This window comes from Lycorma delicatula, chromosome 3 (assembly GCF_047948215.1).
Source record: "Lycorma delicatula isolate Av1 chromosome 3, ASM4794821v1, whole genome shotgun sequence".
Taxonomy (NCBI): Eukaryota; Metazoa; Arthropoda; class Insecta; order Hemiptera; family Fulgoridae; genus Lycorma; species Lycorma delicatula.
In genome coordinates this window covers 186,759,274-186,777,235 of record NC_134457.1, presented here as the reverse complement: position 1 = coordinate 186,777,235, position 17,962 = coordinate 186,759,274, and the positions used below count along the sequence as shown (strand labels likewise).

The following is a 17,962-nucleotide window of genomic DNA, read 5'->3' as shown; positions in this document are numbered from 1 at the left end:
ACGCGTTAACCACTAGACCAACCCGATGGGTTAACATATTTTTAAACTGCAATTACAAAACATCACTGAAAAAAAAAAAATTGCTTAAAAATTAATTTTTTTATATCAAAAAAATATATAACATTACACTAATTCATAAATTCAACTATTTTTAAAATAACTGCTATTAAAAAAAAAAAAAATCACTAAAACTAACTTGTAAAATTTTTGGCAATAGGTAAGATATATGTTTTTAACTTGAACAGTAATGTAATTTTTCCATGCACTTTTTTTACAAAACTCTAACTAAAAAATTTGTAGACAAATTTTGACATAAATACAAACAACATAAACTATGAGAAAAATTTGGGTAATTTAATCTCACAAATGACTATGTTCGGTAAAATCGATTGGTTATACCAAGTCAGTTACGAGATATATATCAACTGTTTTTATTTTGCTTTAATATGTAACACAACCATCAACACAAACATTATTACCATCACTTAAACAAATTAAAAATTTGTAATTACTAATTTTATATAAGGCTTAGAAAATAAGCATGAAATAATAATAAATATAGATAACTGTTACAATGAATTGAGAAGATTATCGTCCTGAATGAGCACAATCAAAAAAATTTAGTTTATTTTTTGTTATTTTAGAAATCTCTTCTTGCAAAATATCATGTAAAGATCTGTTATCATGTCGATATATCCAACACTTTTTATTTTTTACATAGTCATAACGTTTAGGGCCACTAGAAGGTGAACTTAACCATATTTGACGATTAGGTGTTTGTCGATTAATAACATATGTTCCATGTTCACCTAACTGAATTGTTAAAACACCATCCTGCCAAAAAACATTAAAACAAATTTTATATTAACATAATTTAAAAAAAAATTAAATACAATCTTTCTTACTTAACAAAAACTGAGTATTTCTCTTTTTATTCTTTTATTTTTAAAATAGAAAACTAGAACTAGTTCAAACCTGTCAGGATTGGGAAGGAATAAAAATCAATAATTAATACTATATATTTTACATATACATATATATATATATATATATATAGCAGCAATTTATTCATTTTCTAAATTTTGTGTTATAAACTAAAAATAATAAAAACAGAATATAATTTAAAATTATTTACTTTTCTGGAAAAAAGAAAAAATGATACTACATAAAAAAAATAATATGTGGACCCCATGTGACTTCCTTGTTCGCCTATTAAATTACATATACACATTTAAAAAAAATGAAAAGTACATAAAATTTTATTTCACAGACTTCTGATTTTTTTATTTTTTTTTTATTGTTATTATTGAGTTATTATTTATTGTAAATTTTTTTTACAATCAGAGGTTAATAATTATTAATAAATCAATATTATAAAAAAAAAGAAAAAAAGTTAGGTCTGATTCAAATCGATGTGCCTTCCCCTTGTAAGACCAAAATACTTCATTAATTAAAATGTTATTTGGCTATAACTCTGGAACCAATGAAAATAAGTATCACATGATATATCATTGAAAAGCTCTCAATTAGGGCTTATTACTGCAGTTAAGAAAAAGTCCAATATCCAAATTTTGGATTTTGCTCTTTTTTGGGGCATTTTTGGTAAAGTTAGTACAATCAAAAGGGGAGGTGCACAACTAGATGTTACAACGATCCTAAATAAAAAATTTCAACATTCTATGGCTAATCGTTTTTGAGTTCTGTGAAATACATATGTATCACATCAAAAATAGTCAAAATGGTTATTTCCATTGAAATCTAAACCAAAATTTTTTGTAATCACAATACTTCCTTTACTTCATACAAGGTAGTAAAAAGGGTAATAATAATAATAAAGAAATTTCTCTAAAAAATAGAAACGATGTGATTGAGTACATGTATGAGAGTTTGGTGATAAGAATCAATGATAAGTATTGTGATTAAAATATTGAGTAAAAGTGTTTTTCTCAAAACTCATCAGCTGGTTTTGCCAGTGTTTCACTAAGGCTTTGGTAAATATTTCCAAAATTATTTAAAATTTACATATTTTTAATAATTTCTATCGGTCATATCTATACAAAGGTTTTTACAGAACTTAGTTTTATAAATATCTGATATTAACTTTACTATTACTTTAATTGCAGGTTATAGAGCAGTTTTTTAGAAATCTCTTCTTGCAAAATATCATGTAAAGATCTGTTATCATGTCGATATATCCAACACTTTTTATTTTTTGAGGAAGAGTTAGGTTCTCTCTACGTTTATGCAGAAGTAATGTAGGGAAAGTTCAGTATCATTCATCTGATTTTTGTTATATTTAACATCTCATTGTAGGTTGTTGTAATAACCTAATTTTATATTAATCACACACACTCTTAGGTTACGGTAATTTTTTAATGTTACATAATTTGTAATTTTATTTAGTCTATTTTGGTGTGCTCACAGATGATTTTAAGAATTATTAATTGAATTGCAGCTCATGGAAAACACATTCAACAAGATTAGATCCATATCAAAGAAGAAAATTTACCTACTTTATTATAACACTTGAATTTCATTATATTAATTTATTTAATAATTTAAGCTATGGTCATCATTATTTACTGCTATACGATGCTTGTGTGTATGTGTGTGTGTGTGTGCGCGCGCGCACGGTGGGTGGGTATAAACAATTGTTAATTAATTCAATTTTATCAATTATGCTAATTATAATACTAAAAGTAAATATTTTTTGGTCACAATATACTAACCTTTATTAACTTTGTTATTGAAAATACTGATTTTCTAAAAACACTGTTTTAGCCATCTCCACTCATGTTATGTTTCAGGCAGCTGGCTTTACTACTCCATTCAAATTCCATATCACTAATTCATTTTTTAATGTCATCTCTACTCAGATTTTGAGAGCTTCTATCTCTTCTTTTACTCTTTTTGTAGTGTCAGTTGTATACATTAGTACAATCCAGATTGAATGCTTTAATAAATTTTTTAGCTTTCTAAAAAACTTATTTCCATTATTTTCATAATCATAAAAAAATATAATAAATTATTAGTTTACCTTCTGTTCAATTCACATCTGAAAACAGACTTTGTAGTAGTGAAATGTATGCAAAGAAAATATTTCAAGGAAGCCTGGAACCAGGATGTTTAAAAATAAATGAAATTTTTATAAAAAAACTAAAATTTTTGCATTCAAAATGGTTCAAATTTCCAAATTTTTTTTTATTGGAAATTAATGGAATTAATGAATTTAGAAATCTTTGTTTCACGTATTATAATAACGATCCTCACATTACAAAAAAATGTTTAAAAGGGCATAAAACTGGAAAATACAATTTATAATCATTAAAAAAGTATTAGAAATTAAAAACAATTCATGTTCAAATACTCCTGTACTACAAAATAGGAATACAGCAAAAGGAATTTATTTCTCATCTTAAAGAGGAATTAAATTAAACCTCAAAAGTAGATGACATTTAACTGTTAATTTTTCAAGGGTAAAAAAAACCTACTCATTTTTTTATTTTCAGAATTATTGTATTGAACTATTATTGAACAAGCTTTAACTTGGGCATACTTTCAAAATATAGCATCATAATGTATGAATACTGAACAGCAACATAATAAAGAAATTTTTCCTTTAAAACTCGTAATGCAAAAATAGTTCAGACTACAGTAGATTTATTTAGTCTGCCAAATTTTACTTGGTGAACACACATTTATTTCAGGTAACAAGATGATTTTTATAAACCTCATCCATACACCTATCAAGAGACCTGTAAGTTCAGTACATGTATGCTCCAAAGGCTGGTTTCATCTCTCTAATATTTCAGTCTAGATGTTTAGGTAAATATAATTATCAGGAAAGTGAGTTGTTCTTTTTCTTATGAAAAGTATGTACTATCAACTACAGACCGATTCATATAAGCCTAATTATAGTTAATACATATTTGATAAGTCTAGTAATTGAACATCATTAAAAATTTAAAGGTGACAATATTAAACTGCCAGTGACACAAGTATCATAAAAATAAAGGTAATTCTAATTTGGTATTAGTCAATAGTTGCTTACAGGAATAAATAATACAAAATATTTCTGCAGATGAGATAGTAATATCAGATTGTATTATTTTATTCTGTCATTTATATCCATGGGTTATATTTTTCTTCTTTTACTAATGGCTTTTATTGAATTCACAAAAAAAAAATATACATTCATCAAGAAATGAAATTTTTGGTTAATCCAAAGAGTTGCTAAGAAGTAATCTATCTGCTAACAAGAAGAAAACTGCTAAATCAATAATAATAAAAATAATAATAATAAAAATATCAAATTCATACAATTACCAAACTTACATTAAAAGTTACATCACATCCTCTTATGTGTTCGCAACCTTCAACTACATCCTCAAAATAATCATAAAGGGATTCTAATGTTTCGTTGCAAAATTTATCATATTCCAACCTATTCAATTGCCTAAAAAGATAAAACATATGTTAAAATGTCTTCAATTACGGCTTTATATTTAATACAAAATATATTTTCTCTACTGACTGGAGACAGTACATAAAATGCAAACTTTCTAGCAGAAAGAGACAATAAATTTTTTTCTTATATCTATGCCAGTTTTTTCTTTACAGTTATGAACAATGAGATACAAATAATAAGCAGGAGTACAGCAATATAAGTATAGTATAATATGCAAGTATAGTTTAGTGTAAAAGTATAATGTGCAAGAGTGTAGCCTGTAATATCAGGAAACAACTTGATTCCTCACTTTTCTTAGTAAGTTTAGGATGAGATGCTTGTTATTCTTAATGGCTACATTATTTTCAGGAGCGACTATGAATCAGATCACACTTTGAATATAAGCTCACACAGATCACACTCACTCATAATAAAACTCTTATTTATTTTTTTATGATGTCTATGTAAGCTTTTCTCGTTTAGAAGGGTATTAAATAATTAAAGATGAAAAAATCCAAGACCTTTAGTTTATTTTATTTCGTTGTTATACCAAATTAGCTATCAAAGGGAACTAACGCCTTGGTAATTCAATATGGGTAATTGGTCATTCAACTAAACACTGTTAATTCCAACTTTTGATAAGAAATGATTTGAATAGAACAATCAGATTTTAGTTTGAATCAAGCTATCAAATTTTTAATTATTGCTCATAGTTATTTTACAACATGCAATTCATAGGTTACCCAACTAATTTTTTAAATAAGTCAAATTAATTATCTGTTATTAATTTTTGAACATAATATAAATATATATTTAAATTATATCCACTAGATACAGTTCGAATAAAACTGTAAAAACAGTCACCTAAATGTAGCACTTTTGGGTTTTTAATCCATCATCAGCAGTTAAATCTAAAAATTCCACGCAATTAAAATATAGTTAAGAATTTTAAAATGAATTTCATTAATATGTATATACTTGTGTCACAGTTAAAACCTCTTATATCTAACATTGTAAGATAATATGTCTAACTTGTAAATATGGCTGCTGATGATGGATTAAAAATCCAAAAGCGCTACAGTTCGGTGAGTGTTCTTAGCTTTTTATTCGAACTGTATCTGGTGGATATAATTTATTTATTATTAAAATATTTCATTTGATACAAAGTTATGAAAGGATGTGGTGAACAATATTATTATAAGTATATTACAAACATAATATAAAAAATGTTATTATTTAAATGATAAAATTTATAATTGTCCCCAAAGCATGCTGTTTCTATTCAGCACCAAGCTTTCTATTGCCTCTTAAAAAAAAATTGTTTAAGCGAGTTCTTGGTTTTCTGGAACTGTCTTGAACATAAATAACTCTAAAATTTTGCAAACATTTTGCAAAGAATACCATGAAGTGCTGGTTCTATTAAATGAAAGTAACTGGATTTCTTTGATTAAAAAAAGCTTGCCTATTTAGAGAAGTCTTTAAATAAAAATTTTTGAGCTAGTTAGAACAACTTGAGTAATGTTACAAGTTAGGAAAAGGTTAATTTTTCATGTTTTATTTTGGTTAAAGTTTAATCTATTTCAATATTAGTGTATTTATAATATTGTTATTTACTTTAAGGAGTGTTGTTTGGTTCATTTGTAATGCAGTAAGTTCAAGCTACATAGTTAAAAAATATTAAAGATATGTAATTAATTATATCAATGGCCTACTACTACAATGTGATTTTTCACAGAAAACATTGACTTCCAGTTTGTAATATTTTCTAATTGCATATTTGTATCTATTTACACAAATACACACTTGAAATAATTATTAGGAATTAGAGACAAAGGTTGAAAGGATGTCATTGTGACTATCATAGTGTATTTTAAAAATAAATTTCCTACAAAAGAAAGCGAATGATACTTATTAGTGAAAACTGGAAGATACATAACACATTAGTTAAGCCACAAAAAAATATGTACTATAAATTAAATTAATATTATTTAAAAGCTATTAAAATGATAAAAATGACTCTAATATTGTATATTAAATGTCTTAGCAGATATCTTCAGTATCTTTAAAGATATAATAAAAGCAGATAAAATTAACATAAAATACTGGTAATTAAAAAAAAAACTTTTGCAATAATGTTACGTAAAAATAAATAATAATATATTTACTTCTAAGTGGAATTAAGTTTAAACAAATAAATAAAATATTAGAATGTTTACAAGTGAATACTGTGTATCTGATGTGAAATAAAAGAGAAGCAATCCTGGCACAGCTGAATTTCCATTAGTTAATAATCAGGAGAATTTACACCATAAGATTCAATCATCTTAATCTTTTACAGTCACCGCCAAGTAACAGCAAGCTTGGTTTGGTGATGATCACTATACAACATAAAAAATGTTCCTCACTTTTAGTAATCTCCCTTACCAAATAATTGTTCTATTTTTAACAAATGAATGCAACAATTTTGAAATAAAATAGTCAGCGTGATTAGTAAATCATGGTATGCCAATATTTCGGAGAACAATAGTATTATGGTCATGCAGGCTGATCATCCAAGCTCGCTGTTAACTACAGTATTCAATGGATATTGGTTTGGCCTAATGTGTGATTTGAATCCATCATGGTAATATAAATAAAAAATTAAAATTACAGGAAATGCATATTTTAATTACATTTTTAATGATGATTGGGTAGATTTCCCAGTACACAAAGAAACACCTAATGTTTACGAGGCAAAGAAGCACAATAATAGGCCCATGCACCTCAGTTTTGGGGACCAAATTTTTGAAATTTATTTTTGGATTAAGTTGATTATTTTTTTCATAATTATATTACATTATCCACTAGATCTTTTTAAACTTGAGGAAACTAACTTCTACTTTAAGAAAAAGTAGTTCTCTGTATGTTTTTTTTATTATACTTTTATACAAAAATCAAAAACATTCATAGATTTCTTGAATCTGTCACACATTTCATATCAAAAGGCAAGTAGAAAGCTGACTATGAAGGGTTGTTGTTTGAAATATGGGTAACGGTCAAGTATCACCTGAGAAACTATTTCATTCTAAATAAATAAGAAAATGTTGTATAGAGTTGTGACAAACACAATGATACATTAATGCAACTGATTTTCTTTTCACAAATTATGTAAAAAACAATACTGAGCTGATTATATTTTTCACTTTAAATTTGTGGTTTCTCATGGTAAAACCCTGAGGGACCATATATTTATTTGATTTATTAATTCAGCTTAGATTAAGTAACCAATTGAAGATATAGTTTTTGACTAATAATTCACAATATTTTTATGTATACCAGTGCTATTGTATACATATCTAGATCTGGATCTGGATTTTTATTTAATCACAATAGACTTTATATTTTACAAGAAATTTGCAAAAGAGTATAATTAATTTGTGTATAATTAAGAGAAACTTAAAAAAAAAAAAATAAATAAACCCTTTGGTAGTAAGTATAAGAATTTTTGGATGTACTAGTAAGCAAAATCTAAACTTACTTTTCAGTGAGAGTGGATGAACTCTGGATAATTTTCAATATTTTATTAGACTGTATGATCATTGTAAAAGCATATACAAAGTAATATAATGAAAATCTTTATTTTGCTGTTGGATGTATTTAATAAAATTATAAAATCTATAACATATGTATGTGTTTATGTACACATATCAGATTTAATACAGATTTAATACCCGACACAGATTTTCTTATTATAATGAACTGATTTGATTCTGAATCACAGAACTGTTATCCTGATTATGCAATTCTGTATAATCTGACAATATATACACAAACTTAACTGGGCAACCAGGAAGTACAAGACATAATTATATAACTTAAAAAAACTAAGGTTATCAGTAACTATAATGAATAACAAAATTACTGTAAGAAATATTTATTTGAAAATTATCCTGACTGTAATACATTTTTTGATATAATATTTTAAAAATTCAAGCATTTTACTTATTTTTGGTTCCTCATATCTAGTCTATAAAAAATAATTTTTGAACTGCGATTATTCTAATTTTTACTTATAAATCAATCTTGTATTGTAGAGTACCATGAGAGCAACTGGGAAATTTTTATGAAAACATTTTTATCAATAACTAAATCTGAAAAAAACTCTCTTTGTTATCACCCTACAGGTAAATCATGATTTCATAATAAATTAGTTGAAGATGAGCACGAAGTTCTACAATAATGCTATGTATTTTTCATTTTATTTATATTGTTTCAAAATTTCCACCAGTAATTTTTAAATAACTGTTCAGTTTTCAATTAAATATTATATATAAATAATTAAATCTTCATCTCAAATAAGACAAAAATTATAAAATAAAAGATCTTTGGAAAGCTATTTTAAGGAAGGTAAATGTTCATTAATCTGAGATATTCAGTAGTTCAACTGTCTTCTGCACTAAACATTAAAACTGAATCATTAATTTACCCCGCATATTGTAAAATCATTTCACATAGAGAAACCTTCATAACAATAATTTAACAAATTTTTATGACTTATTTACCTAGTCATAAATAATTGAAGAAAGAAAACACATTTTATAAATTACAATTAGTTTCCAGCTTAGTTTACATTTACTTTAAATATTGCCTTATTCATCACTTCTCTTTAACTTCAATAAAAATAATTTGTGTATTCATAAATAAAACTTTAATAATGTATTATAAATAATGAGTTTTCTACCACTATATTTTTAAAATGGTCACTTTATGAGAAAAAAATAATATTTTTTAAATGTGTATAAAACTCATGTGGAATACTCATGCCTTACAGGAAATACTTCTGCTCTGCATAAATCTATATTAAACCTTTGTCTTAATTTAAAATAAATAATTAGGAAACCTTTTTCTAATAATAGAAACATAGGACTTGACATAGAAACATTTTAAAGGTTCTGCATCTTGTTTCTTGGCATAATATTTTTAAAACATGAGGTCTGGTGATTTTTCATTTTTTGACAACATAATTCTCTTCTTATGAATATATTCTTAAATCAAGCTTTAAAAAATGTAACTAAAAACATATTTAAACAAAAATTGTATATCAGGTAAAGTTCAACATATATAATCCTGTAATATCTTTTACTATGTATACCAGAGTTCTTAAAACTGTTATTTTTAGATATAAAAAAAATTGATGACTAAAAATAGATATTAGTTACACACAATTACAATTTATGAGACAGAATGTGTGAATTCAAAGATTTTTTGAAATCTCACAAATAAGTACATGCATTTTTTGATATATATATATATATTGAGTAATGTCTGCAACTTTCACCTGCATATGTTAAAAACAGGGCATCTTCCAGATCAAGCACAATGACACATGCCTAACAAAACATTTTGTAATGTGAAGTTGGCAACAGCACAAACAATGTATGAACATGCAATTTAAATAAAAAATTATATTAGAGCCCTATGCACTTATTATGTCATTACAGCTTTCCCTGTGACAATGTCCCTCACAGAAATGAACTATTACACATCAAATGTTGACCAATGGCAGCAATATTAAAATGAATCCTATCTTTAACTTTTAACAGATACTGCTAAAAAATATACATCAAAATAAACAACTGTTAAATACATCTACAAAATAACTACTAAGTAATGCAAGAACAATTCAGTGTTCTAAAGGAGAAATGCTCACATCATTATCAAACCAAACGGGTATTATAACAGTGAATTATACTGAATGGGATCATTACTTTCTACAACAAAGAGAAAAAAGTACTTTTTAATCAGTTTCACAATTTCTAAAACCATTAAATAATAAAAAAAGTAAATTTAGCATTAGTACAACTTACACAAAAGCATAGTTAGTAAAAAATAAATAAATAAAAATAATTTTACTGAAACAGGCTTTTAAAAGGTGCTAATCAAAATTACATTTGATATAAACTCTATAAATTTACCAAAACACCTTTTTTCAATGCATGTTCTTGTTTAACTATTCAGGATATTCCTATTAACGGTGGTTGACAGGGAAGGGATGAAGATATTTAAAACATAATTCTTTTCTCCTGACACCTTTGAGTAAAAAAATCACTTTACGGGTATAATTTATTTTAATATCTATGAAAAAAAACTAATGCCAGCGTTTTGGAAGCCTATACAGCATGAGAACAGACTTAAATCTCACAAATTTATTTCTAGCAGGCAAGTGAAAATTGTACAAATCTTGTATGAAAAAAAATTTTAATTTCCTATCTGAAAAAAATTACCATGACCATCTACACAGTTACAAAAAATCATAAATTTCAAACGACAGCCATAAATGTCCAGTAATCTAAATTGTATGAATAATGCACTTACCCAGGCTCAGCTTCAGAGGAATTGGATGAATATTTTCTAATGTCTTTTACCGCTGGGTAATTAAATAAAATTGAATCACGGTTAATGAAAGATAAACGAACTGAATAATTCTGAACAAGTGAAGATGTACAGGCAACAGTTCGTACATGTCCAGTTCTTAAACAGGTTAGAGTTCGTAAATGAGTGTTTCCTCTTCTAGTATTAACTAAAAACATTACTCTTAGTAGCTGCTGCCCGCAGGAAACAACTTTCAGCATAATTTCTGACAATATTCAGCACAAACTGTAATTATGGACACGTTAAGTCAACAAAGTGCTATCACAACAAACTTTACCAAGAACTACAGAACGCAGACGTATAAACAGCTGTTATTAAATTCAAAACTTCTGTTGAGGCAGGCTGTGCAACCATATGATGCACAATGAATAAATGCAACAACAAAAATAAAACTGTTTAAGACATCATATACAATGAATTTTATCACTAATAATTATTCAGTTTCTTTTTTGTAAAATTCACATTTTAGGTAAATGCTTCTATAATTTTTTAATCATGTATGAAAAATATAGTTTTACATTTTTTTTTTGTTAATCGAATTATGTTTGACTATTACGGAAGCATTAAGTAACGTGAGTAAAATAAAATTTCACATAAAAGTAAAAAATTAAATAATTCGTTTTTAACAGCAGCTGTTTTATAGCAAAACCATAAACGCGTAATATTTAATATGTTGTAACGCCCAAAAGATGTCGTCTTGGTCCATATTATTTTTAGATTTTTACAGGAGAACCCAAAAAGGAGTGTTATGTATTTAGAGTGTATGCATGTGTGTTTGTTCCACCGTAGCAGCTCAATGGCCGAACCGATTTAGATGTACGACCCCGCTTTGGAATCCTTATGTTACCGGGATTGTCATAGGCTATATATATATTTTTAAAAGTGGAGATTTGCCGGTTGAAGTGCAAACTGTAATGAATTTAATATTAGACGACTGTAAGCCTCTATCACTCTGTTACTTGTATTTAAACTGAATGATTCAATTCAATCGAATGAATAATATTATAAAAATAATAGAATGAAATTTACATTAAATAAAATAAAATTATATTAAATAATTTAAAAAAATTATATTTAATAATAATGGGCTCCTCAAGGGGACTGCTATGAGACTAGAGTGGTGAGGTGATGTGAACACTGTGTGAAGCTACATCTATCATCACCATCAACTTGTAACAAACAGGGTGCTCCTGAGCGTGCTGTTTTGGGAGGTGCAATGGGGTGTTCTTATAATAATATCTTTGCAAACAGTCTTTTCAAATGAGGTATTTGCTAGTGTAATACAAAATTACTTAGAAAAATCAAGTGGCCTGTGCTATGTCAAGATCAGCTTGAGCCCAGCAAGCTCCCACAAACAGTCTTTGTAGAGTTAAACTGAATGATTCAATTCAATCGAATGAATAATATTATAAAAATAATAGAATGAAATTTACGTTAAATAAAATAAAATTATATTAAATAAATTAAAAAAAAATTCTTTCTTCCTTGTGGCACAGTGGGTGTGCATCAGAGTGATCAAGACCAAACTGAAATAGATAGGACCTAAAATCACCATGGCCAGTCAGGAACTGCATAAGGCAGTAATGATGACAGAATGATTAGAGGTAATGCTGTTGGCATTGGATAGAAGATTGGCCCACTATTGTTGAATTTGATGCTTTAGGGGGATAGAGCAAATTGGAACAGTATTTGCTGCGACTAATATTGTGCTGGACTTTGATGATGCATAAACTACAAGGGATTACCCTAGATAGAGCTATCGTAGATCTGAGCACCCACATTTTTGTCAAGGGCCAGCCCTATGTAACACAGTTGCGTGAGGCAATTGGAGAGTTTAGCCATTAGTTGTTTGGATCCCAGATAATTGCTGTATGATCTGCATGATAAAAAGTCTCTCAAGGAACTCAATTGCTTGAGAAATCTGTAAGTTTAGATTGCTATATTATGCCAAAATACAATTGAAATGTTTACAGTTTCCTCATTTGGCTCAGTATGTTAAATACACTATATTCATAAATGTTTGAATTGTGATTATTTCTCAATGATCACAAAAAGTATTAAGTAATAAAAAAAATTTAAAAAATTGAATTAAAAAAACAACAATAAATCAAACTAAAAAAAAGAAGAAAAACAAGGTATGAAGATAAAGAATCAAACATCGTTATGAAGTGTTTAATAAAATAAAATAATGGGTTACCAATCAACTTTCAAACAGTTTTAATTTATTTAAATATATTTTTCATGTTTTAGAAAGAGAAGGCATTAAAGGTTGTCTAATGATTAAGTTCTCACCAGGTCTTATATTGATAAGAAAATTTTGTTCCTCAACAAAAATATTTAAATGCAGTCAGGGGGCTCTGAATAATATAATTGTCCTACATTAAAGAGCTCTAAATAGTAGTAGTTATCCTATATTAAAGAACTCTGAAGAGTAATTATTCTACATTAAAGAGTTCTGAATGGTAATTATTCTAAATTTTCAAATTGATGTAACAATTCTTTTTTACAAGGTGGAGGAATTTACAGGCACCTAAGCAGTATTAGGCTCGCTAACAGGTTCTGCAAGATGTTAATAAGTGTGTATGTGTTTCTGCGCACTACCAATGAAACCTCCCCATGGGTCTCCACCCTCCCTTGCACAGCTTAAAGAAGCATTACTTCAGGGAAGAGGAGATTGCCCACATACACAGTCATACTCCACAATTGCTATGATACAATAAAATACATCATAATATAACCTAAGTTCATACAACTAGATACATACTTACAACAAGAAGCAGCGATGACCTATAGCATCAATACATAGATAATCATACAGTCATGATCAATATTTAACAAGTGAACATAATGATACAATCAGATACAGTAGCAAAACTTAATACAAATCAATACAATACTACAAGTACAGTGAAGTAAACAGTAATAACATATTACACATGAATCATAAGCAGAAAAAATCAATGATACAGTACACCCAGAATACATCATACTTACTGGAAGGTAATCATCAGATAGGAAGGCAGTGTCCATGGTTTCATCGTGCCCAGGCAACCTCCTTACACACAGTCACCCCTAGTCACTCAGCCATGAACCTATCTGTGCTTGTGCTCTAAGACATCTCATCCTAGCACGTGACTCTTTCCAGATCACTAGGTTTTGCATGATTGACTTGGTATAGTTACCAATGGAATTCCAATGTCTCTCCGAGTGGAAGAGAATATCCTCAATATCTTCAGGTGCAAACATATCCACTGTGTAGTACATCCAGTAAATGCCTCCTTTTCATGTCGTACCTGGTGCACCTGAAGAACACATGATGGGCAGTTTCTTCCTTGTGGCACACTGGGTGTGTGCATCAGAGTGATCAAGGCCAAACTGAAATAGATAGGACCTAAAACCACCATGGCCAGTCAGGAACTGCATAAGGCAGTAATCTAATGAGCCATGACGTTTGTTAATCCAGTGCCTGATATCACATACGGTGTGTCCACGGTCCTTTTTCGCTCCATTGCCAACTCTGTTGCCAGACATTGGTCATCTCCTTCTCCAGTTAGTATAAGAGTATATTGCTTCTTTCTGTCTTCAGGAGGAAGAGCCCTTATCTCCCAGTTTCTCCTTCGTTGCTCCACTAGCAAGTCCATGAGAAGAAATCCTGCAAGGATTTCAGACGCTGCACCAGAGACAGTTCTATATGCAAAGATGACACGGAGGCAGCACCATCTGTGATGTGCCTCCACTGCCCCCCCATGCATCTGGCATACACCATAGGTTCCCACCCACACCTTCACACCATATAGGAGTGTGGAATGGGCCACACTGATAAGAAGCTGTCTCTGATGTTGTTTCGAGCAATTAGAGTTGGGAAGTAGGCCAGCAACTAGTCCCATGATTGAAGTAAGACCTGGTGAGAACTTAATCATTAGACAACCTTAAATAACTGCTATTTCTACAACATGAAAAATATATTTAAACAAATTACTGTCTGAAAGACTCATTATCTTATTTAATTAAATATTGCATAATGAGGTACCTCTTGTGTTATTTATTTCCGTACCTTGTTTTTTTTTTTAGTTCAATTTATTTAATCGTTTTTTTAATTTTTTGGTAGTCATGTAATTTTTGCTGTTGTTTTTATTAACCATTCTGTTCTTCTGATTTTTACTTTGGGGGGGGGGGGGGAGGTATTAAAATGCAAAACCTCCCATAGAGAAGCAGATTAATCCTCCTTACATAATCAATTTAAACATGCACGCTTACATACTGGAGTGGTAGACGTTCATCTAGAGGGTTCTCGGTTTGAATCCCAATCAGGCTTAGCATTTCCCATATACTGGAAATATTTTCAGATGGAAGACTATGCAATAAATTAATAATTAACAAAATAATGAAAAAAAACCTCATCTTTATGTATCTCTTCCTACAATGTATTGCCCCACTAGTCTAAATTCCTAATCTTGGTATCATAATCTGCCAAGTAATTATAATAATTACTAAAAAAATGGATTTTCTTTTTGATTTTATCTTTTGATCACTCTCCTGTTTTTTTGATCACAACTTATGTTTATCTGAGACATTATCTCATATATTTTGTTCCAGACTTCCCAAATAAATATTGTAACAAGACTGGTAAAGTGGGCCTGAGTAATGGATTCCTACCATTAATTATGAAAATAGTAGAAAATATAATAATGGGAGACTCCAGAAAGGGACAATAAAAGAAACCCTTCTATTAAAGCTAACAGGTCCATTTAACAATCGTCTTTTGTTAGACTGCCTGCTGTCAAACAACGAACACCTGTTGTACTGCGAGAAGAGATCAGGTTTGGAATTCATGGGAGTAAAGCCTCGGTCTTTGTTCTCACGCTTCGACTTGGATCTGGTTCAGTAGGTAAAGAGGCTAGAAGTATAAATATCCCGGAGAAGACCAGCTACAAATGAGTACGAGCGAATCAGCTTAGCAAGAAGTTACAACCTCAGTCCCACAAGGGCAGTTCTGCGAGAAGAGGCTGCAAATTGTGTGAGTTAGGTGGAGTTCTGTGAACTAGTCCAGCAATACGTTATGACGTCAATTAAGCAAAGAGAGTCTGTGGTATGAGTTTGCATGACGAGAGTGCGAGATGTCAGTCTGCAGAGCATTTTATGGGGAGGACAGATGAAGGAGCGAATTTCCAGTGTGAATTAAATTCGATACGATTAAGGTGATGCCACAGGGAATTCCAGTAAACAAGAAATACTATCTATGTTACTTCGTGTTTGGTCAAGTGCATGGGGGAGACAAAATTTTTCAGTAAACTCCATTAAAATTGTTTGAAAACTTAAGACTTTATTTAGCTTTAATTAATTTTTTTGTATGTCTCTACAATTTTTCTGAACCAAAATATTCCACTTTAAAGAGAAATAGCCACTTTTGTCTTTAATGCTACATATCTCCCAATCCAAGCAACTATTGATACAAATAAATATGGAAATTAAAGGGTTTTGATCTATATATAATATATATATATATATATATATATATATAATTGTCTAAAGCAATAAATTGTTCTGAAAAGAATAATAGAACACTTATAAACCATAATTTTATCATAATATTTATAATAAATTTGATACATATAACATCTATCTTTTTTTATTTATAAAAATATGTGAGTTTGATACTGAGTTTAATTTTTAAATTATAAAATATGCACAAGCAGATTCATGGCAAATAGAGTAGATCTGATTTTATGAAAATTATATATGTGGCCTAGTAGATAATATATGCTAGTTTGGATTTTGTGCAACCATATTCAATTTAACTGAATAAATAATAAAATGTCAATACAGATAATATTTTTTAGTATTATTAGATAATAATTTAATAAAATATCCGCTTAAAATACTGTAGTCCAATGGTGCTTAATTTTAATTTAGTTTTTTAGTTTACCTATAATTAATTTAATTACAATCTCTTTCGCCCTTCCAGCATGTTTTTGGACAGATTTGGCAATCAAAGAGCCCTTGCTATTTGGCATCTTCTGATCACTACTGAAAAAACAATTAAACCACTTTCATATTCCTTCCAACAACTAAACTAGAAAAGGGAATGAACAAGGAACATTCCATACACACATGGAGTAAAAAAAAATTACCTTCCACCAGCATGCCAGGATCGGCACTGCAAGAGCAACAGTGCTCTCTCTCCCTCACAGCATCGAGTGAAGCTCCTATGTGCACATGTGCACAACAGTCCACTGGAACTGTGAAGCGCATAGTTACATACAAAGAATTTTGTATCTTTTTCATAAACTGGGGGATGGCTACTGACATTAAGCTTAAGAATTATATATTGTACAAGTATAAAGAAAGAATTAAAGAAAAAAGGACTCATTATATTAAATGTTATCGATAATATCAAGTGGAAATAGGGGGTGCTGTAGTTCCACAGTGCTTATATACAAACTGCCACTGATCATATCTATCAATATTATTTATAGAACTGAATGCAATTATTTCTGCAATTTTTTACTGTTAGACAATAATTATTCATATGTTTCATTACACAATTTCATAAACATCAAAATTATACTCGTAGAGTAAAAATATCAATACGCTACCAAATATAGTTAAAATTAATATTCAAATATGTTAATAACAGGAAGGCACCTTAGCCAAACTACTACATTATTAAATAAAATTTTTAATGTGATGCTGCAGTCATGTTTATTCAAAGGCCAATCTTTTATAGTGTGATCCATTGTTCGAGAATCTGTACACAATCATAAACTGATCATAATCATCAATCTTATGTTTGAGAAACAAACACTTCCTTTTACCTGCTGGACAGAAATTCAGTATACACAAGTCTTGGCAATTCAAAAACAAGAGGTTTCATTTCAGAGTTGAAGTTAAACCGTTTGCAACATAACAATTATGTTCTTATTGCTGCTGACAACCATTCTTGTCTAAAAGTAAATTTAAAAGAAGGTAATTTTTTTTTTTGGAAACAATCTGTTTTTTAATTTCCTTACTTAAATGTTTATAGGAAAATCTCCATTACTCCTCAGCCTTATCCACTTCTCCCATGATTCTTTGTTTACTTTTTTACACATTAGTTCAAGCTGT

General features: G+C 28.9%; 1 protein-coding gene across 1 annotated transcript; it reads right to left on the bottom strand.

The window, feature by feature from the left end:
• Positions 1-182: 182 nt before the first annotated feature.
• fh (frataxin) lies at positions 183-11,158 on the bottom strand. Its single transcript, XM_075361204.1, has 3 exons — positions 10,802-11,158; positions 4,336-4,456; positions 183-834 (listed from the first exon to the last, which is right to left on the bottom strand). Exons 1-3 carry the CDS (start codon positions 11,056-11,058, stop codon positions 589-591), a joined length of 624 nt encoding a protein of 207 aa, XP_075217319.1. The 5' UTR covers positions 11,059-11,158; the 3' UTR covers positions 183-588.
• Between the last annotated feature and the right edge of the window lie 6,804 nt (positions 11,159-17,962).